Genomic DNA, 21,854 nt, shown 5'->3' with positions numbered 1-21,854 from the left:
GCTTTGCTCTTTTGTTCTAAGTTGCGCCCTGAGTGAGTTTGAGTGGGTTTTGATCTGGAATCGTGGTGTTAATCAGAGTGCACGTTACCTGGGGAGGCAGTGGGATAATGCTGCTCTTAAAGGGTTTGCCAGGTTCTGAGCTACTCAAGTAAATGGTGCCATAAAACACAAACTATTGGTTTTTATTATGCCTTTTTTTTTATTGGTAGTAACAGGATAACCAGATTTGCCTTGACTTAGAATGGTGGTTCAGTGGAAATAAAGAGTACATTACAGGTCTCCTATTTCCCATGAAAGTTACAGCTTTGAAGATTTGTATAGCCAGCTGTTAAGAGAAATTTGGACTTTTCCCAATACATTTACAAATGGAGATTTTTCCACAGAGGGAATCAATCTCTCTCTCTCTCTTTCTCTCTCTCTCCCTTCCTCCCTCCCTTCCTCTCTCCCTCTGTCCCTCCTTCTCTCTCTTTCTCCCCCTCTCTCTCCCTCTCCTTCCCCCTTCTCTCTCTCTCTCTCTCTCTCTCTCTCTCTCTCTCTCTCTCTCTCTCTCTCTCTTTCTCCCTTTTCCTCTCTCTCTCCTCTCTCTTTTTTCTCTCTCCTCTTTCATTTTCTCTCTCTCTCTTCCTCTGTCTCTCCTCTCTCCTTCTCTCTCTCTTTCTTTCTCTCTCCTTCTCTCTCTCTCTCCCTCGCTTCCTCTCTCTTCCTCTCTCCTTTCCTCTCTCCCTCTTCCTCTGTCTCTCCTCTCTCGCTCTCTCGCTCTCTTTTTTCTCTCTCTCTCCTCTCTCTTTCTCTCTCTTTTTTTTCTCTCTCTCTCCCTCCTTCCCTCTGTCCCACTTTCACTCCCTTCTCTCTCTCTCCTTTTTCTTCCATTCTCTTTCAGCCTCTCAGCTAGGACCCTCAGAAACAACGTCACTTTCCTTTCCTATGGCATCAGCAGCTAAGTAGGAATTAGAAAGGACAGTGCCCTGTTAAGAAGACCAGGGTGCTGTGGAATTGCTCTGTATAGGAAAACTGTAGAGCATCTCTTCTCTTTCTTCTGTTAGCTATAAAATCTTGACCTGCTTCTGGTCCATCCTTTTCATTTTCTGCTTGTCCATTTCCTCATCTGTGAAATAAGGAAGTTGGACTAGATAACCTCACAGGTCACTTCCAACTTTATCTCTATGAGCCTAAGAATCTTGGCAAGAGGACTCAGAATTGATCTCAAATACCTGCACCATACTCATCCTTTTTTTAACAAGTGACAAATAGGCCCAGAGTAAGGAAATTACTTGTTTTGGTGATGTCTAGAACAGTTGTTCACAGACTTTTCAATTTTAGGAACCTTCACTTAAATGTTGTATTATTAGTAACCCACTGATTGAAAAGAGGCATGGCAAGAAGTCACTATTGATTCAACAACATTTTTATTATTTTTATTTTTTTTACAAGACATATGCATGGGTAATTTTTCAACACTGACCCTTGCAAAATCTTCTGTTCCAAATTTCCCCCTCCTTTGCCCCATCCCCTCCCCTAGATGGCAGATAGTCCAATACATTAAATATCCAATAACATTTTAAAAGGAACTTGTATGTTATTAATTATAGAATCTACATACACTTGAAAAAAGATTAATAAATATTTAGCTAAATAAATATCAGCATGAGAATGCTTGTCTTGAATATTAAGTCACAGACCTAATGTAATAACTTGTTAGCCTCTCAGAAATTTAGAGGATCACCACAAGCTGGGGACAACTGATCTAGAACCTAGAAGCCAGATATGGTTTCTAGCCCAATTCTTTTTCCATTTCCTACAGTTACCTCCCATATTTGAAGGCAAATCTCAGATGTCCTTTCCTTCTGCCTTCTACTCTCCTTCCCTCTTTGTATTGTACTCTCCTCCTCCAAATAACATGAATAAACACAAATGCTTTTCAGGGAGAAGAGAAAAGAATGGTGGATATATGTTATGCTCTGAGCATCCCTAAATCAGAGCTAATTCTCTGCTGGTGACCACCCCAGAGCTTTCCCACAAAATGTGACATCATCTAATAGGTTTACAGTTATTGGAGTGCATCTCTGAAGCAAATGAAAAAGCTTAGATAGGAGAAGCATGAAATAACATTGTTTGTTCTAGGGAGCATTACAAAGCCGAGGGATCATCTTCAAATTATCCACCCTTTGGTCACAGGCTGCTCATTTGGGAAGGAGCTGAAGCAATTTCAGCAGATCTTGGTGCGCTACGCTGGCTGGCCCCTGACATTCTAGCCTTTCCACTTGAGAGCCACTGGGATGCTGAAAACTGACCTTCTCTTTGGGTAGAGGAATGGATGGCGTTAGTTACACCAGAAAAAGTGGGGGCAAACTAGGAATAGTTTGGATGATGGAGACAGTGGGGAGAGGGGACCAGGAAGGAGGAGATGCCTACGGGTGACAAATGTTTGCTTGTTGTCAGAGACATTCACACAAAAGGAAGCTCTAATGGGAGCTCAGGGGGCACTCAGAGCTGGTGTTCTCTGGGACTGGCAGTGTGTTTATGTGATTAGCGACTTCCCCATGCAGGACCAATCCCTCAATTCAATATCAAGTTTCCTAAACAAGTTACAATAACACAAGTCATTATAAACCCTCTGGTGAATGGTTTGGTTTCTGTTTCCACTCTCCAGTCCTAGTAAACTCAGACACTTTTGAGTGAATAATTGAGAGGAGGGAGAGAGGGATGACCAGCATCCAGAAAATTTGCACAATAAAATGTTGCATTGTTAATCTGTTATTAAGCAAAAGTCTTCACACCAGGCTGGGTGCTCTGCCGCCTCTCTGCACACCCTGGATGGAATTATGCATCATGAATAAAAACTGCTGTCAACATGCATTGGTTTCAGAACATTAGAGCATATGGTATGTGATTATCTGTATTGTCAAGTGCAATAAAGTGAATTTGGATATAATAAAGAATGTAATATTTTAGAAATTTGGTAATAAACTAGGGATGAGTTGACAGCAGAGTTTCTGCTTGGCCCTAGACACAAATAAATTGATGTAACTGGTTTCAAAGTGACTGGTCTCTACCGAGTAGCTGAAGAGTGGCCAGAAGATCAGCTTTTCTCCATTTAGATTCAGAGTGGGGAGGAGGCAGTGTGGTGCAATGGACCACACTGGATTTGGAAATCAGGGAACAAAATTCTGTTTAAATCCTGCCTCCTGCCCTGTGTGATCTTGAATGAGTCATGGCCACAGATCTACTGGGTTTTATCTGGGAGATCCCTTCTAGCTCTAAATGTATGATCTTCTGACTAGATGAACCCTGAAATTTCCATTCATCTCTATTATCTTCTCTTTTTCTAATGAGATCTAATCAAATGACTGAAAATCAGTCAAGCAAATAGCCCTTCAGTTTTGATGCAAGAGTCACCATAAACCTCTGTCCATTCAGCTCAATGCAATAGGCATTTATAAAGTACTATGTGCAAATGATGAGATTACAAAATCAGATTTTAAATACAGAGCCCACTCTCAAGGGCTAGAGGAAAACAAACTGTATGCAAGGTCAGTACAAAATCTTCAGAGGTCCAGGGGCAGAGCAAGGATGAGATATATATTTGTCATAAGGTCTAAAAATGTTGTCCTTTTTTCCTTCTCGCTGATATCCCCCACCTATCCACCAAAGGCTTTTACCTTTTTAATGTCACTTAGGAAAATGAACTTTAACAAATTCTCTCTTTCTTAGGGTTATTAATAGCAAACCTTGAAGTTTAGAGTAATAGCACAATCTTTGTTGCTTTATTACAAAGTGAATACTTGTGTAACCTGGAAAGTGGTTTTCTGTCATCAAAAACATATACATCCTCCCTCTCTTCCTTACAAAAGTGATGGACTGTGGGTGTGGAGCTCTGTGTGTATAATCAAATATGTCTTGGTATTTTTGCTGATTTTTCCCATCTTTCTTTTTTTATCCTTTATTACCAAAAAATGGTTTTCTGGGTAAGAATAAGGGGAGAGAGATATTAGAAAGTGGAGATTATATAAAAATAAAAGTCATGTTCAAGGCTGGTGGTACAGCCTTGTAGAACTGACAGTTCCACTGCTGGAGAGCCTGAGCCTAGTAGATTGCTTGAGTTTAGGAGTTCTACACTCCAGGATGATTCAAACAGATCAGGTGTCTATCCTAAGTCTCAAATCAATAGGCTGAGCCCCTGGAAGCAGAAAACTACCAAAATGTGAACTGGCCCAGGTTCAAAAAACTGAACAAGTTAAAGCTTCCTAGCCCATCAGGTTCCATGAATGGTTCCTATGCTTCCAACCCAACCAGGTAAGGCACAAAGACCCAGTCTTCCCCCTCCCCCTCCAAAAAAAAAAGGCATTTATAAAAATGTAAATATTTTAAAAGATATGCATAAAAGTATACCTCATTATTCCCCATCTACATGTCAGTTCCAACATTGCACTACTCCAAGTAGATGGCCAGCTTTTTGCTTGGTTCACATAGGAGACTTCCTCATTGGGAAGATCTGACATATGGAAATCTATATGACCTGCTACTATAATTTCTAGAATAGCCTTGGGATATGTGTAAATAAATTTTTCTGGCCTAGGGGCCAGGTGATTGGGTGTCCTTTGGCAGAAGAGGATGATGGGAGTGACAGGTCATGCTGAGTAAACAGAAGAGTTCAGACTCTTTTAAGTCACTTGGCTTGACATTACAAGTCAAACTCCATTACAGAAAATACTAATATAGTGAAAAGTCGCTCAAGGATTTGCAAATGATTTCCAAATCCCAACTGATGGCACATTTAGTGCAAGCATAATTGAGCACAATAAAAATTTCCCATACAACCAAAGAATTTAGATCTTTATAGATGTGTTTTAAAGGGATTTGGTGCCCCACCATGCTTTCTAGGTTAACCCTCTCAATAAATTATTATGATAATGGCTCCAGGCCCAGTCTTTCTACTTTTACATCTATCAGACTCTTATTTCTTTCATCAAATTCTGATCACCAGAGTTTTGCAGGTTGCAAAGGTGATTTGGGGGACAATCTGAAGTGTCTGATAGCAAATGGAAATGCAAAAACTGTTACTGTAAATTCCAAGGTTTGCCGGTAACAACCACAAGAAAGATAGTTAAATTGAACTTAATACTCCTAAATGATCTGCAAATGTATTAATTCTACTTTCTGTTAATTAACAACATGATGAAACTGGCATTTTGTACGTCGACGTGTAACACATGCTTTGGTAATTATGTACTCAGCGGTTCGGATTCAGAATGCTAATAGAATAAAATTTTAATGAAGATATGTTGCGATGAAAAATTTATCAAGAAAAGTTCAGGTACTGCTTACATTAACACGGCAGGGAGTAGGAGGCAGGGGGCTCCATTCCAAGGAGCAGTCCTGTGGATTCCTTTCAGCTGGCACTGGTCTCTTGAGCTAGGAAAGCAGCCCTCCTAAGAAAGCAACAGACACCGGCTACGCTTTAACTTCTAGGAATTTAGTATAGCTAGGAATGAGCCAAGTGGGCTCTTGGCGATCTAGGTCTTATCCTAGATGGATGAGCAAATGGAGGTGAGAATAGTGGTCAAGAGGTAAAGGATATTCAGCAATGAGAGTAACTTGCCCTTACTTCACAGCAGACTGTTATTCCATCCCTTAGTCCTTGGTACTATGATCACTTCTCTCCTACCCCCAATTTCAGGTATGTAATATAGTCCTCCTTTTCCATTGGTTATCCACGGTATTAAAGATCAAAATCATCAGAATGCTATGGAAATGCTTGTTTTCTTTCTTAAGTTTAAGAAAAGAAATTTATAAAAAATTTAAAACCCAAATTTTCTGGGTTTCTAATGGGACAAATTGTTTCTTCATCCATCAAATAAATACTGCCTTCAGAACTGGGATGCCTTGGGATCTAAGATCTTGGTTTCATTGAGAGGTCTGGATTCCAGATGTCCAAAAAAGTTAAGTGTAAGTTGTTTATAGCAGGGGGAAGAAAAGACTAACCCCAATCCTTACCCTCATGATGAAATAATTATGTTTGATGCTGCATCAAACTTTTCAGTTTAGGAATTTTGACTGGCAACTATTTTGCAAAATAGGAGAGCTGGCAAAGGGATGGTCTTGGGAAATATGAAATGACCCTTTGGTAGTGGGGTGGGGAGGGTTGTAAGAGTATAAAGAATAGCAGGCATAGAGCCAGAATATTGTCAGCTGGGCATTTTTAGAGACTATATCTCCTAATAAAATCATATAATTTGTGGCTGCGCTGAAAACCCAACAACTATTCCTGCTTCCATTTAGTGGTTTCTTAATGCCCAAGAACTTTATGGAGCCTTATCTGATGCCAGAAAGTATTCCCTGTGAACATGTCCATGGTAAAGCGGGCAATGATCCTGTACCTACTGCTGGCAGGCACTCATTGGCCTTCTGAGCTGATGGGGAGTCTCTGTATGTACACACAGGTGTTTATTTTTTTTTGTTTGTTGTCTTTTTTCTTGGCAATCTAGACCCTGTTGGCTAGGGGCAAGGTACTAGGAAATGGTGTCTTTGTTCTGTCTCTGATTTCCTATTCTCTGTCTCTCTGTTACCTCTTCCCCTTTATATCCATTCAACACCATAAACACAAGGCACTACTTCTGGCAACCTATGTGACCATTTCCATCCTATAGGAGAAAAAGAAGTCCTTGTCCTAAAGCAAGTGTTTTTAACCACTGGGTCCCCCTTTAGCACAATCTGCTGAAATTTATAGCCGCCTCTTCAGATAACAATCTTAAGTGCATAAAATAAAATACACAGGATTACAAAGCAAATCAAGGACTTGTGAAAATAATAGTTTTTTTTTTTTTGCTTTTTGTGTTCATGGAGCCTCAGAAATCAGTCCATGGTCTGACCCCTTCCTGAGGGTGAGGGAGCCATTCATATGTACAAGAAAATCCAAATCATAGACCCACGCCAGATGAACCTTGTTTTCAGATCAAACTAGAGGGTGAATGCAGAAGAAAATGAGAATCCCTGGGCATGATGGGACTTTTAAGGTCAACTTAGGTAATATCACACAGAGACATTAAGTGAATTGCTCAAGATCACACAGGTCGTCAAGTAATCCTCCTGGCTGTGAGGCTCAATGTTGTGTGACCTTGATTGTTCTTGGTCTGAGTTCCTTATTTGTAATATGAGAGACAGAGAGAAACAGAGAGAGACAAAAAAGGCAGAGGCAGAGAGAAAAAAAGACAGGAGGAGGAGGAGGATCATCTTAGCTATCTTGGAGGAAGATCTTTAGCCTTCAGCATTAAAGGTTAAAGGATTGATGTAGAAGGTAGGATTTTATCGAAGGCTTCAAGGTAGAGACAAAGACTGTCTCTATCATCATCTATTGTGGTGGTTGTTTTGTCTGGACCTATAATTTCATTAGTTTAAAAACCTCCCTGTTCCTAAGGGGAACATCTCCTGTATCAAATCAGCTCCACACTCTGCATCTTCTAGCTCTGCAGCAGCTGTCCTTAGCCTTTTTTGTGTCTTGGACTTCTTTGGCTTTCTGGGGAAGCCCATAAACCCCTTCTCAGAATAATATTTTTAAATAATTGAAGAAAATGCTAAATTTCAGTTAGAGGTTAGTGAAAACAAATATGTAATATCCCCATTCCTCATTCCTATTCATGGACCCCCTGAAATAAATCTGTGGGATGAGATTAAAGATTTCTGCTTTCCAGAGCTGCCCATGACCCTAAGGATTTAAGTGACTTTATTCAGCATTGTCAGATCAGGGATTTGGACCCAGGTCTCTCTGACTGGAAGGCCAGATCTCTGTCCTCTGTACCCCAGCTTCTTAAATTGTGTGTCACAACCCTATGTAGGATCTCATAACTGCATGTGGTGGGGGTCATGAAATTATGATTTATTATGAGTAAATGTTTGATTTGTATACCTGTTTTCTATATCTGTATACTCAGAGTCACATAAAAATTTCTCAGGTGCAGAAGGGTCATGAGTGGAAAGAGTTTAAGAAGCCCTGCTCTGCCCCAGATGCTTCTTCTGACCCTCTAAATTAAGGTAGTTTAATCCTCTACCAAGGGTGATCAGGAGTCTTTAGAGCTGCCCCTAACTGGGTAGGAAAATAAGGGTCACAAAGCCTGGTACATAGTAAACATTTAATAAATGCTTATTGAATGAGTAATTGGCATGCAAGTCTAATCTGGGCCAAGTCTCAGCCTTCTCCAAAAGGAAAAGGACTGGACTTAGTACTGGCACTTCCATTGATCTCCCCAAGTTCCCCATGTGTTATTACCCTTGAAGGGCACACTCGGCAAATCCAGCCCCAAGAAAAAGAAAAAGAAAACGCCAAGCTCTGCGGATTTGCAAAAACAAAGGCTGAAGAGGCTTTTTTTTCTGGTCCCCTTTCTCCAGCTGTGTGCCTGACCCCAGCTCCTCTCCTTCCTGCTGGGTCTGCATTGAAATCCTGGCCCCTTTTGCAGAGGTCCTGATCTGAGCCAGTTGTCTAGCGATTTAATTTCGTGAATTTACCACTGAGTCCCAGAGTTTATATTGGCACTTAACAGCGGTAATATGTGTCTCTCTCGCCAAGAACTGACTATTTTCCTGACCAAGATGGAACACCACGCACAAAAAAATAGGTTTGTGAACTAATCTCCTGTCCTGACAAGTGTCATTCACAGAATCACTGCTATAGAGCAGTCCTGGAATTAAATGAGGTTGATATTTTCTAGATGGGATCACAGGTGTTCTCTCTCTCTCTCTCTCTCTCTCTCTCTCTCTCTCTCTCTCTCTCTCTCTCTCTCTCTCTCTCTCTCCCTCCCTCCCTCCCTTCCTCCCTCCCTCCCTCCCTCCCTCCCTCCTCCCTCCCTCTCTCTCCCTTCTTTCTCTCTCTCTCCCTCTCTCATTTTTTCCTCTCTCCTTTTCCCCTCTCTCTTCCCTCTCTTTCTCATTTTTTCTCCCTCTCTCTCTCTCTCCTTCCTACTGCCTCCCTCTTTCTTCCTCTTTTTCCCTCCTCTCTTTTTCTCCCTTCCTTCCCACTTTCTCTCTCTCTCTCTCTCTCTCTCTCTCTCTCTCTCTCTCTCTCTCTCTCCCTCTCTCTCCCTCCCTTCTCTCTCTCTCTCTCCCTCTCTCATTTTTTCCTCTCTCCTTTTCCCCTCTCTCTTCCCTCTCTTTCTCATTTTTTCTCCCTCTCTCTCCTTCCTACTGCCTCCCTCTTTCTTCCTCTTTTTCCCTCCTCTCTTTTTCTCCCTTCCTTCCCACTTTCTCTCTCTCTCTCTCTCTCTCTCTCTCTCTCTCTCTCTCTCTCTCTCTCTCTTTCCTTCTCTCTCTCTCCCTCTCTCGTTTTTTCCTTTCTCTTTTTTCCCCTCTCTCTTTCCTTCTCTCTCTCATTTTGCCTCCCTCTCTCTTCCTCTTTTTCCCTCCTCTCTCTTTTTCTCCCTTCCTCCCCTCTTTCTTTCTCTATCTGTGTATCTCTGTCCCTCTCTTCTTTCCTCTCTCAACAAAAGTCTTGGATGAGATTGTAAAGCTTCAAGCACTGTCAAATAACACTATCAGCACACAAGGCAGATTTCCAAGTATTTTTATTTTATTTTGTATTTTGGAGAAGGGCTCAATCCAAGCTGTTCCATCCCCCTTTGCCTTGAGATCAGAGAGCCATCTATCCCCTACTATACTTTGCGAGGCATAGGAAGTGACAAAGATGCCCATTTCAACAATGAATCTTTTCCACTGACTTATTCTAGTCATAGTCATTACCTCATAGAAGCAATCATTCCTTGAGGTAGAGAAAGGGGAGAGCTAAACCAGGAGTCAGGAGAGACTTGGATCCATAGTTCCATTTAAATTATTTACTGCTACCTCCTTGACCTTGAGCAAAACACATAAACCTCAGTGTTGTCATCTGAGCAATGGGGATGACAATAATATTGCTTATACTATCCACCTCATACAGCTCTTATGAAGGAATTATCTTGCAAATATTAAAATATTGCAGGAAAAATGATTTAAAATTCAAATCTGGTTGGGGAACAATAATGCTCTAGGTTGAAGTAGCATGAGTTCCAGATCCTTTCCAGAGAACAGATTTTTTTTAAATTGGTGGGGGTAGGTGGTAGAGAGCTAGCGATCAGCAAGTCCCCAAGGGAAGATGGAAGACAGAAAAGGGTGGAGAGATCAGATAACATAAATGTGACACCAGTAAGATATGGGGAAAGGACTGGGAGGAGGAAGCTCCAAAGAATAGTTCTGGGACAGTGTTATCCCTCAGGATAATGGTCCTCAGCCCTAAGAAAAAGGATATCTATTTTAGCCACTTCTCTGGGTGAGACATGCCCAGAACTTAGAATCAGAGGTCCATGAATTTGATGTTTAAATGTTGTGATCACTGCATTTCAATGGCATTTCCTTTGTCATCCTCTATATTTGATTTTGTGCACCTAAAAACATTATGGCTGAGAAGGGGCTCATAAATTTCACTAGACTGTCAGAGGGGCCATGTCACGTAACAGAAGGCTAAAAACCCTAAACTACAGGTCTGGAAAGCATTCCAGGAGAAATTCTTTGCTTGCCCATCTCAATGAGGCCCTAAAGGCTCTTCTGCCAACTGTCTCTTAGTTCTTGCTCCTCTTTTCAGTGATTCGGGGGCAGAGGTCCATGCCTTCTCCACATATCTTCTTCCAAAATATCTTGCCTTGTTAGAGGGATAGAGATCTCAGCAGCTTACATTGACTTTCCTGTGGTCATTTGAAAAATGATCATTGAATAGAAACCTATCTTGAAATGGTCTTCTCATTTCTGCCTCTTGCTTGTAAAAAATATTTATCCCAACATTTCAAGGGAAACTTTAACCAGAGATCCTGGGGCTGAAAACAAGAGAAAAGCTTCCTTTTTCAGTTGAGGATGGATTTAGATCTGGTAAATAGAACCAGTGTGACTTAATATTAATTTAAGAAATTCAGTATTTATATTTTGACTCAGGCTAGATGGGTAATTTCAAAAGGATGGTTGTTTTCTTAACTCCCTCCCCCCTCCCTAGGCTGTGCCTTCCCTCCAGAGGTGACTGGAGAGCCGCAGGTGTGAGCTAGCTTGCTTCTAAGTAACTTTCCCCCTCCTGATTAAGTGGTATGTGTGAATGAAGGAGATCCATGTTGATTCACACCAATCTATGCCTCGGCCCGTGTGAGAGCTACTTCCAATTCCCCACAGCCCCAGCAAGCTTTGCAAGGCAGAAAGAAATATGACCAGGCAAGTTGAGAAAATAAATTAAACTAATGTCAACTTTTCTTGTTTCTCCCCTCATTATTAGGGGATGGAATGGGGCTCATTTATCAAGTGGGAAGAAAAAATTAATTGACACAGGCTTTAATATTATGATGTCTGGCTTGTCTGGTCACATTCCTTCATTTTTTGAAAGGCATTTTATTACAGTTTACAACCACCAGCTGCCAAACTATTGGTGTAAACAAGAGAGCAGGTGCATCAATAATGCCACACTGGAGGGGCCCCAGATACCAACCTAGAGGCTACTTTGCAAGGAGAAAATAATACCAGCATTGGGAATGGGGGAACCAAGTGGAGCTTGTTGGGTTTGAGTGTCAGGTTGAGGGGGGGTGAAGTGGGAGAAATTGGTGCATTAAGAATGGAGGGATGCAGAGGCTTTGTGTCCTGTTTACCAGACATTACAGGGGAGGGAGGGAGGGAGGGAGGGAAGGAGGACAATGGGAATGTCTGCCTCTTCCACTGGTCCCCTCATAGACAGCTTTGTTTACGGCTAGCCCTGAAGATGTCCTGGGCATGCTTGGGTCACTCTTGCTTTCCATTCTTCTTTGTTTTCTTTGCAGATAAGTAATGAGGGCCTCCAGACAGGAGGATGCTGATTCCTCCAGGGTGGCTGGCCCATTTTTTTAAAGCCAGGTTGCTGGAGAACAGGACTCTGTTTAAATGGGTCACCAAGTGTCACGCTATTCCCGCTCTTTGCATTAGAGCTGATGTTATAGATTGAGGCAGGAGTGGAAAGAGAAACTGTACAGAGAAGGAACTTATTTATTCCCTTTAAAATCTGGGTTAAATATATTGGGGGGGGGTGATAATCATTCTGCATTTGCTTCTTTTCCCCCCTTTAGCTAAACCACTTGGATATAATTGGCAAAGAATTATGGAATTCTAGAGCTGAGCTGTCTGAAAACTTTATGTAGCCCAGGGTTCACCCTCAAGTCTGTGAACTTTTTTCTTCTATGTCTATATAACTGTATTTCATTACAAATGTTTTCCCTCATAATGTTCTACATTTTTAATGCATTTTAAAACGTTGTTCTGAGAAGGGGTCCATAATTTCTTTGACCTCATCGAAGTTCGTCGTGGTGGGAACATAGATACTGGTGATGGTGGCAGGGTATTTTCTTGCAAGAACCTGTCATTCACTCCTTCTAAAAGGTATAAGAGCTTGTTTACTAGATGAGTTTTGCTCCCACCATCAGACTGCCCAAGGGATCCCAGACAAACAAAAGGTAGATCTAGGCTGACCCCTTCAGTTCAGAGGAAACTGAAGAACACAACCAGGAAGAAACCTTTTGGTTTCCATGTCCACTGTTACTTTTGAGCTTCCTAACAACCATGTGAGATCAATGTTCCATGTGTCATGTTCCCATTGTACAGATGAGAAACTATCAGAGGTTAGCCTGAGGGGAAAGCCAATCTGAGAGAGGAATGTAACTAACATGGGAGATATGTCTACAGTGTTCCTATTTCGTCAGTATAGCAAGCTCATCTGCTCACTGTTATTTGTGAAGATCTCATACCCATTTCCCAGATGTTGTAACAAAGGGAGTAGAGGGTTAGTGAGATTTTGAGAAAGATGACAATATATGTAGCTTGTGCTCTTGCTTGAAAGAAGATTTAATATCCAAGCAATGGCAAGCCTAGTTTTAGAATTATGAGGGTCCAACCTATTCTGCCACAGACCATTGAACTCAATGCAATATTTTTATTTTGGATGCTAAGATCCAAGACAGAAGGAACTGGGGTTGTACAAGCTTCCATAATATTTTATATCTAAAAATATTTAATAAACTACACAGGCAACTCTAGTTAGTTCATGTTAATGAAAAGTAACAGGGACAGGAATACCTCAAAGCAGAAAAGAATGATAAAAAGGAAAAAAAAAAAAGATTTGAATGAATTTTTATTGTTGTTGGAAAAGATTCAGTTTATATATTATAGGTCATTCCCCCACTCTCTCTCCCCTCCGTTTAGGTCCATATTAAAAATGTTATATTATTATTTTTTAAATAACATTACTTTAGCACATATCAACTTAACAAGGAGAGGGAAGAGTCCCAAAATATTCTGGGTAACAAGGACTAAGAGAGAGAAGAACTAAGGAGAAATTTGGCCCCTCAGATAATCCACAGGATGGATAATTGAGAGTTTGTAGTGTCTCAAAAGTGATGGTGGTTAATGATGATACCACTTGACATTTAGTGATGGGGAAGATGAAGAGGATGCTGTTTCTTTGATGGCCTACATTCTATCTACAGACCACACCTCCTCCCTCACATCCCCCAGGAATGACTGGGGCTAGCTAATGCTGCTTTCTGCATTTGATGACCCCATTGTGTGTCAAGGAGGTCAAGGATGACTTCCAGGAGAGAGGGCTCATTTCCTGAATGTATATTTCTGCTGCCTGTGGCTTAAGAGTCTGAGGGGAGGGGTTCCAAATGAGTTCTACATACATTTGCATACATACACATGCCTTTAGTTCCCCCTGTGATAGTTGGAATAAATCAGACTATTTTCTCTTCTTTTCCCAGTTCTCCCCCTAAACCAAGTGCTAGATTAACTCATGCCTCCCATCGATTTTCATTGAAGATGCATTAGGCACTGCCTGATTGCCTATTAGTGTCCATTGACCTATATGAAAATAGAAAATGATTTTTGAGGATGAGTAGTCTGTTCCCATTACTATCCCCCAAATGTCTCTAAGTCCACGACTCACTCTGTTTCAGCAGCTGCATTTGACTTAACCTTTTACATTTTGAAGGTATTTTGTTTTCTGGGTTTGTATTATTTTCTCTTCTCTCCCCCCCCCCTTAAAAATAGATTATTATTCAAATGAATATTCAGTTCTGTTCATTTGAATAAAGGCAAAAAAAAAAAAAGTTTGACTGTTAAATGCATATCTCCTAAATAGGGCTTGTTAGTTTCTAATAATAGCTTCATTCAGAAGGATGCTGGAGAATTCAGTTTTTAAAATCTTCCTAATCCAGTGCTACCTTATTTGTGTCCATTCTCAACACCCTTTTTTGTTTGGTTTTTATCCTTATGCACACCTTTCTTGGCACCTTTGGGCTGACGCATGGTGTCTCTGATTAAAAACAACGACAACAACAATAATAGGGTTGGAATTTCAGCAGTGAATGGAAGATCTAATTTCAAATCCCAGAAATCAGGTTGCCTCTGATACTTTCCACTTGTGTGAATTTGGGTATATTGCTTCATCTACCTTCAGGCTACTCATCTGTACAATGGGAATAAAAATGCAGGGAGTATCTACCTTATAGATCATTATGAGACTCAAAAGTAATAGTGTACTTCAAAAGCAAATAAACCAAAACTGAAAATCAACTCCTGCTTTTTCTTGAGGGCTCTCACTAGTCTTAAAGCAGCCAGGTCTTGAATTTAAAAAACCAGAGACTTTCTAAGAGTAGTGTCAATGTTTCATAGCTACCTTTGCCACAGTAACAAAGTTATTGAGATTGTAAAATTAGAAATGGAAGAAACCAAATAAACCTCCAAAGTAGCTATGGACCTGAAGGGAAAGAGAGTAGTGAATGTAAAGTTGGCAGAGCAAACATACTAAATGTTCTCTCGAGGTTAAGGGAGTCATTTACTAGCTGGGTGACCCTGGGCAAGAGTCTGAATCTCTCAGAGCCTCAGTTTCTCTTCTGAAAAATAGGATGATAAGCATAATGCCTAAGCATCCATCAAGCACATACTCTGTTCTGGGCACCTTGCTGGCAGCCAACTCTACAGATACAAAGAATGAAAGAATTCCCATTAGCAAAAATCTTACATTCTAAGGGAGGGGATAATAAATACATCTACAAGCATGGACAAGAGAAATATAGACAGAATAAAGATCAAAACTGTTATTTCATTGGTATAGGGAACTCTCAGGTGAAGAAATTCCCTCTACTAATGTCTGTCTCTACTTTCTCTATAAGATCCAGTTTTAGAGTTGCCTCAGATATTGAGAATTACATAACATGACCAAGATCACATATCCCATATAGGTCAGAGGCAAAACTTGGACCCAGGTTTTCCTGGCTGACGCTCAATGTACTCTGCTTCTCATAAATACAAAGAAAATAAATACAAAGCGATTAAATCAGAGGCAGTTTGGGAGGGAGAGTACTTCAGAGAATCATTGTGTGGATCAAATGAGATAATATACTACGTAAATGCAAGCTATTTTTATTACCTCCTTAGCAGGAAGATTGGGAAATGAGGGTTTTGTATCCCTGAAAACTCCAGGTAAATGAGACTTCTAATAATCCTATTCTTTCCAAAGCACCTTCTGAGCCATTGTGGGGGGGGGGGGGATCGGGGAGGGGTTCTTCTCAACTTTCTCTTCATCTTCCCTCTTATTCTCCTGTCCTATACACCTCACTTAGAGGGGGAAAAAAAGATCTCTTTACCTCTGCTTTCTTCACTCTAATTTATGCTTTTCTTCCCCCATCCCATATTTTATTTCATTTGGGTGTGGAGGGGGGGTTTTAACCATCGAACGACTAATTCATTGTAAATGATAATACTGCCATGAGAGAAAATGATTACCAGTTAAGGAATAACACTTATTGATAATTAAGTGTTTCATCGCTTCTTTGCTTTCCCCCAAGTGGAATAAATAAATATTTTAGACATAATCAAGTTTGTTTTCTCTATCCAGGCCAAACAGACAGACATGTTGGAATGATGTAGATCTTTAAAATCCTGCAAATGAGGCTTGACATTCTTGAATTGTTATGCATCCTGGGTACATGGGCTTGAAATCCAAGCCATCTCCTTTAATCAGAAAAAAATCATTTTTGTGATACTTGCATTCTCAGTCCCATGGGGTTAGGGAAGGGACCCAGTCAGGAGAGCATCAGAATTGGAATTGGAAGTGATTTGATGAAATCAGTCTCTCTCTACCCCACCCTTCCATACCCCTTTCCTCCCACCCTCAGGCAGCAGTCTGCATTTCAATTCTGATCTCTCATATATGCTTTTCCTTATCTCAGAACTGGTGACACTGTCTGGAAAATGAAGGCAGCAAAATTCTCCATCCCTGTGTTCACTAACAAGTTTCTAATGGTGATAATACCGAGCATTGAGACAATTAATAATGTATACAACTAGTGTGAGTGGTCTGTGGGGCAGGGCAGGGCTCTTGTCTCCCTGCTAGGGAGATGAACTGCCGCTAACAGTAGAGACAAATACATGCTGGCTTATGGTGTCACTGACCATTGGCTAGGAAAATGACAGACCTGTGAGTCACCACACAAAATACTGCACGGGCTATTTTCCAGAAGTTGGGATGAGTTGTGCTGAACCATTCATTTCCTCACCCAGACCTCCTGTTGAATCTCAGCACTTACCATATCTAGCCTGGTTACAGGATAAAGTCTGTGTTTGGGAAAAGGCTTTTTCTGGGTTTGAAGGTTAAACCTGTGACCTTGACCTTGCCATAACATAACTGCCAATTAATACAATACAATAACAGTATGAGATAAGATCTGATATTGTCCCCAATTTACAGATGAGGAAACTGAGTCTGAGGAAAGTGACTGGCCCAGGGTGATACACCTACGAAGACTCTAAGGCAGGATTTGAATCTTGCTCATCCAGACTCCCAATCTAGTACTGTAACCATTATACCACTTAGCTGTTCAGATAAATGGCTTCTTGTTTGGGGATACAGCAACACATTCATAACTAGAGCGGGACAACTAGGGTGGGTTTTGGCCCAGGACACTGAATTTGGAGAATACCAAACTGCCATCTTTTTACAGTGTAGAAATACCAGAGCCTGGCACCTACTTTACAAACAGTTAAAGGAGGAAATTCCCAGATGGCAGAATGGATTAAGTCCAACTTCCCTGCTCCCCAATGATCCAAGTAGTGATTTCCCCCAGCAGCGACTTTGTTTTGTCTACCTAGTCCTACTGTTTGCCTAAGAACATGCATACTTCATGTCACTTGTTCCAGGTGATGTTTGGGGCATTTATCCTGCGCTAAAACATATTCTTAACTGTGACCCTGGTAACACACAGGATTTCTACATTTGTATTGAAGGTTGATGTTTGAGGTCCCTTCCAACTCAAAAGCTCCAAGATTTTCTAATTATTTGCATGCCAAATAACCAGAGACATTTAGATCACAGCCTGGCGCCTTCTGTGATAAGGCAGATAAAGTATTCCCTATCCTCCATTACCCACTATATTGTCCAAGGCAGCTGAAATAGTCCATCTTGTGAGTTTGCTATCACTCAAAAGGATTTAAGCCCAAACTAGATGCCTATCTCTTAGGGATGTTGTGGGAGGAATCCCTATTTGATAGGAGGTTAGATTAGATAACTTCTAAATTCTCTTCCTGTGCTAGGATTGAGTGATTCTAGCTGGGCCATCATTTAATGAATATTCTGGAGAGGTTTTTACTAGGCTCCACAAAACATTATTAGAATAAATAAAAGTCTTTCTGGGGAGGTGGAGTGAGAAACAACAACAACAACAACAACAACAAAAACCATAGCAGTCAAACCAAATAACCATGATATTTTTGGATTATCTAGGGCTTCCATTTCTACTGTCATGGATAGTACAGAAAATTGATTGGGGGGAGGGAGGTAATAAGCAAAGAAGGAAGGAAGGAGAGAAATCAGTACTGAGGAAACATAACCCATAGGGAAGGTTGAAGATTATTTTTCCTTGGCTGCCCATTGTGGTAGGTGTTTGAACCCGATGAACCAATGTTCATCTGCCAGGCCCCATTTGAAACAAGATATATGTTCTTTCCTGATCAAGGCTTCAGGCCCCAAAGGTAACTTATTTTATAACTTGTACCAGGTGAATTTAGGGAAAGTGTGCCAACTCACTTTCCTGCCAATTTTCTTATCCCAAGTTGATTCTTGGAATAGACATGTTTGTTTAATCATCAAGAAATAGACATTCAATCAGTCATTAAGCCAACAAGTATTTATTAAGTGTTTACTGTGTGCCAGGCTTTGTGCTAAGCACTGGGGAAACAAAGAAAGGCAAAGAATAGTCTGCCTTCTCGGAGTTTACAATCTAATGAAGGGGACAAGATGTTTAACTGGGCACTATGAGATTTATATAAAGTAGGTAAAGTTAATCTGAAAGGGAAGGTATTAACAGCTTGGGGTGGAGGGGGACTGGGAAAGGTCTGCTGGAAAAAGTGAGCTTTGAGCTGTCTTTAATTAGCCAAGGAAATTGCAGAGGTAATGGGTAATGGGGCAAACCATTCCAGCCATGGCAGGGAGGAGGGGGGCAGCCAGTGCAGAGCCAAAAGGCAGGAGACGGAGCGACACGTGTACTACAAGCTGGCCAACTGGATCATAGAATACATGGAGGAAGGGAAAGTATAAGAAATCTAGAACGGTAAATAGGGAGCCAGGTTGTAAAGAGCTTTCAAGAGTTTTTGTTTGATCCTGGAGGAATCTGGAGTCATGAAAGCTCATTGATGAGTGTCATTGAGAGTTATAGCTTTTCTTTAGGAAAATGATCTTGGTATCTAAGAAGAGGATGGGTTAGAGTGGGAAGAGACTTGAGGCGGGGAGATCTCTTAAGAAGCTACCAGGCTGTCGAGACAAGAGGTCATGAGGGTCTAGACTAGAGCTTTGCATATATGAGGAATGTTGTACAGAATTGAAAAAGATTTGGCAATAGATTGGATATGTGTGGTAAGTGAGTGGGGAGTCTAGGCTAACTGAGCTGGGGGGACCTCAGAAATTTACCAGCTGTGTAGCTCTAACCTCTGCCTGCCTTTACTTTCCTTAACTGGAAAATGGGGCGATAATAGCACTTACCTCCCAGGATTATTGTGAGGCTCAAATGAGATATTTGTAAATCACTGCTTGGTATATAATAGATGCTTAATAAACGTTTACTTCCTTCCTCTAACCTTGAAGGGAAAACAAATAAGACATTCAGATCATTGCTATCAGAAATTAAGGGAGCGGCTAGGTGAGGCAGTGCAAAGAGCAGGAATGAGGAGGACCTGGGTTCAAATTCAGCCTCAGACACTAGCTGTGTGACCCTGGGCAAAAGTGACTTAATCTTGATTGCCTCAGTTAAAAAAAAAAAAAAGAAAAGAAATTAGATAGAAAATGTCTGTTTTTAGAAACAATGTAATTCACGTGATGATGATTTAAGAAAACTCTCTCCCAAAAAAACCTCAAAACCAAACTTTTCCCCCTTAACCTTTAGGCTGGCTACATGTTCTATCCCACTCTCCTCTGATGTGAGTATTTCTGAATATCTTTCCAGAAAGCCCCCTTTTGGGGGGCTGCAACTGAATACTGGCTACCAGCTTGAGATCTACTAGCATATGCATGAGCTCCTGAAGCTAGGGACTGTGTGTTTGTTATCTTGTCCCCTCAGTGCCTAGTGTGTTGCCTTGAATAGAGTAAATGGTTAATTAATGTTCATTGAGTTGAGTCCAGAGAGGGGTATAGTAGAAAGAGCATTGGATTTAGCCTGAGAAGACCCAGGGTCCAATCCCCACTCCACTGTTTATTCAGCTTCCAAAAACTTCTTTCCTTGGGTGTCAAGTTTCCTCACCCATAAAATTAGGCAGTTGGATGACCAGATGATATCTTAGGTTCCCTTTAAATTCTCTGGTTCTATGTCTTGATCAAGGAAATAGAACTATTTGTGGCAGTGATAGGAATCCTTCTGTTTCTTTGGTACCTTCCATCTTTCTTACTGCACACGTACTTTTTTTTAGGAAAGGCCATGTAGTAGAATATAAAGAGGGCAAGATTTATAAAGCACTTAAAGTTTTGCAAAACAGTTCACAAATATTTCATTTTATCCTCCCAGGAAGCAGGTGCTATTTTTATCCCCATTTTACAGATGAGGAATCTAAGACTGAAAAAAGATAAAAGAATTTGTCCAGAGTCACAGCTAGTAAGTGTCTGAGGCTGAGATTTGAACTCAGGTTTTCCTGACTCCAGATATGATTTCAAAGTCATATAACCCCTCTGGGTCTCAGTTTCCTCATCTGTAAAAAAAAAGTGGCTTAGATGAGGTGGACCATTAAGGTCCCTTCCAACATCAGATCCTGAGAGTGGAGCTGGAGAAGCTTTCTTATATAAAGTGATTTTTTTTTCCTGTGGAACAATATAACAGACATGGGAACCTGTTATGCCAGAGATTGGTGGGGAGGGTGGGCAGGAGAGGGAGGGTTGTGTAGGGAGAGGGGGATGGAGGTGAGGAGAGGAAGACGTGGAGAAAAGAAATTGGTATGCAGATTGGTGGTTAACTGCCAAAATTCTTCAAGCCTGTTTTGTCTCACAGAGCTCATCTCCAGTGGAGCAAATACAGTGGATAGCTGACGGGCAGACAGCAGGCATCAAACAGCCTTAAACTGCCCCAAATCTGCCGTGCTTTTGAAGCCACAGTGGGAAAAGGATGCCTGCTCAGAACAGAGGCCTTAAACTTTAATAGTTTCTTAGAGGCCTCAGGATGTCCTGATGAGGCATTAGAGGAAGTCATTCAGGAAGAAAGAGACAAATAACCCCCTCCATTTCTGGGCTGACCCCAAGGGCTGGCCGTTTGAACAGGCCGAAAGGACAAGTGTGGACCCGCAGTGATCCACGAAGCTCTCATTATCCTGCCCGCCTGGCTCTGTGTGAGAAGCTGCTGGGTTCTGACCCTTATAAATAACAGACAAGTAAATTTCTTGTTTGCTCCAGGCCAAATGTAAACCACGGATTGCCAGGCTGCATGTTGGAGAAATCATTAACTTCTTTTTTTTTTTTGGAAGGTTTGGGGTTACAAATTAGGCAGCTCGTTTTCCTAGGCTGATGAGACACCCCTTCCCCACTACAAGGCCCCTTCTTATACCTAAGATGGCACACCCTATATTCCATATCTGGGAAACTGTACTTTATAGAACATTTCAGTGGAGCAGCCAGAGATGTAAATATTGTGAAACAGAACAGAGACCCCAAAAGGGCAAACCTAGTCACCTCTTCTTCTCCCCTTTTTGTCTCCCCAGGGTTTGGTTTCGTCACTTTTGAGAATGAAGATGTTGTGGAGAAAGTCTGTGAAATACATTTCCACGAAATCAATAATAAGATGGTAAGTTGTTGAAGAAAAAGTTAGCACATACAAACATATATTTTCATACTCATTCTTTCTTTGTCCCCCCACATTACTTGAAATCTTGCCCTGGGAATTGGAGCTGATAGGTTTGGGGGCCCCCTCTGTGGTCTGTCTCAAAAGTGGAGACATTTTAAATCTTTGGCAAGTTCACCAACCAGGGTGATTTCTTTCCTTGGAACAGTACTGGCTTATTAAAAGAGTGTTCCCTCCCTCCTTCCCCCTTCTCCAATTAAATAAGGCCATGTTCCCTTTGGTGGTCCTCCCACTGCTGCCTCTCTGGGTTTTTTTTCTTCTAAGAGAAGATCTGAAAGGAGGTTGAGTCTAGGGGAAAGTAGAGAGGAGATCTGAGGGGTGGTTAATTTGGGGTGGAATCAGAACAAAGGGAAGATCTGAAGGTTGAGCTTAAGGGGAGTAGAACAGAGGGGAGATCTGAGGAGAAGTTGAATTGAGGGCTTAAGTAGGCTGTAGGTCTGAAGGGAGGAGGAAGATCTAGGGGAA

General features: G+C 41.3%; 1 protein-coding gene across 9 annotated transcripts in view; it reads left to right on the top strand.

The window, feature by feature from the left end:
* The window catches only part of MSI2 (musashi RNA binding protein 2), a 516,507-nt gene that overhangs the window by 386,489 nt on the left and 108,164 nt on the right, over positions 1-21,854 (top strand). For all 9 annotated transcript variants that reach the window (XM_051994218.1, XM_051994217.1, XM_051994222.1 and 6 more), the window contains exon 8: positions 21,250-21,332. In XM_051994218.1, the coding sequence (XP_051850178.1) occupies positions 21,250-21,332 (83 nt within the window). The remainder of the gene's footprint in view (positions 1-21,249; positions 21,333-21,854) is intronic.

Source organism: Antechinus flavipes, chromosome 4 (assembly GCF_016432865.1).
Source record: "Antechinus flavipes isolate AdamAnt ecotype Samford, QLD, Australia chromosome 4, AdamAnt_v2, whole genome shotgun sequence".
Classification (NCBI taxonomy): Eukaryota; Metazoa; Chordata; class Mammalia; order Dasyuromorphia; family Dasyuridae; genus Antechinus; species Antechinus flavipes.
The sequence above is the reverse complement of the archived record's forward strand: the minus strand, read 5'-3'. Positions and strand labels throughout refer to the sequence as shown.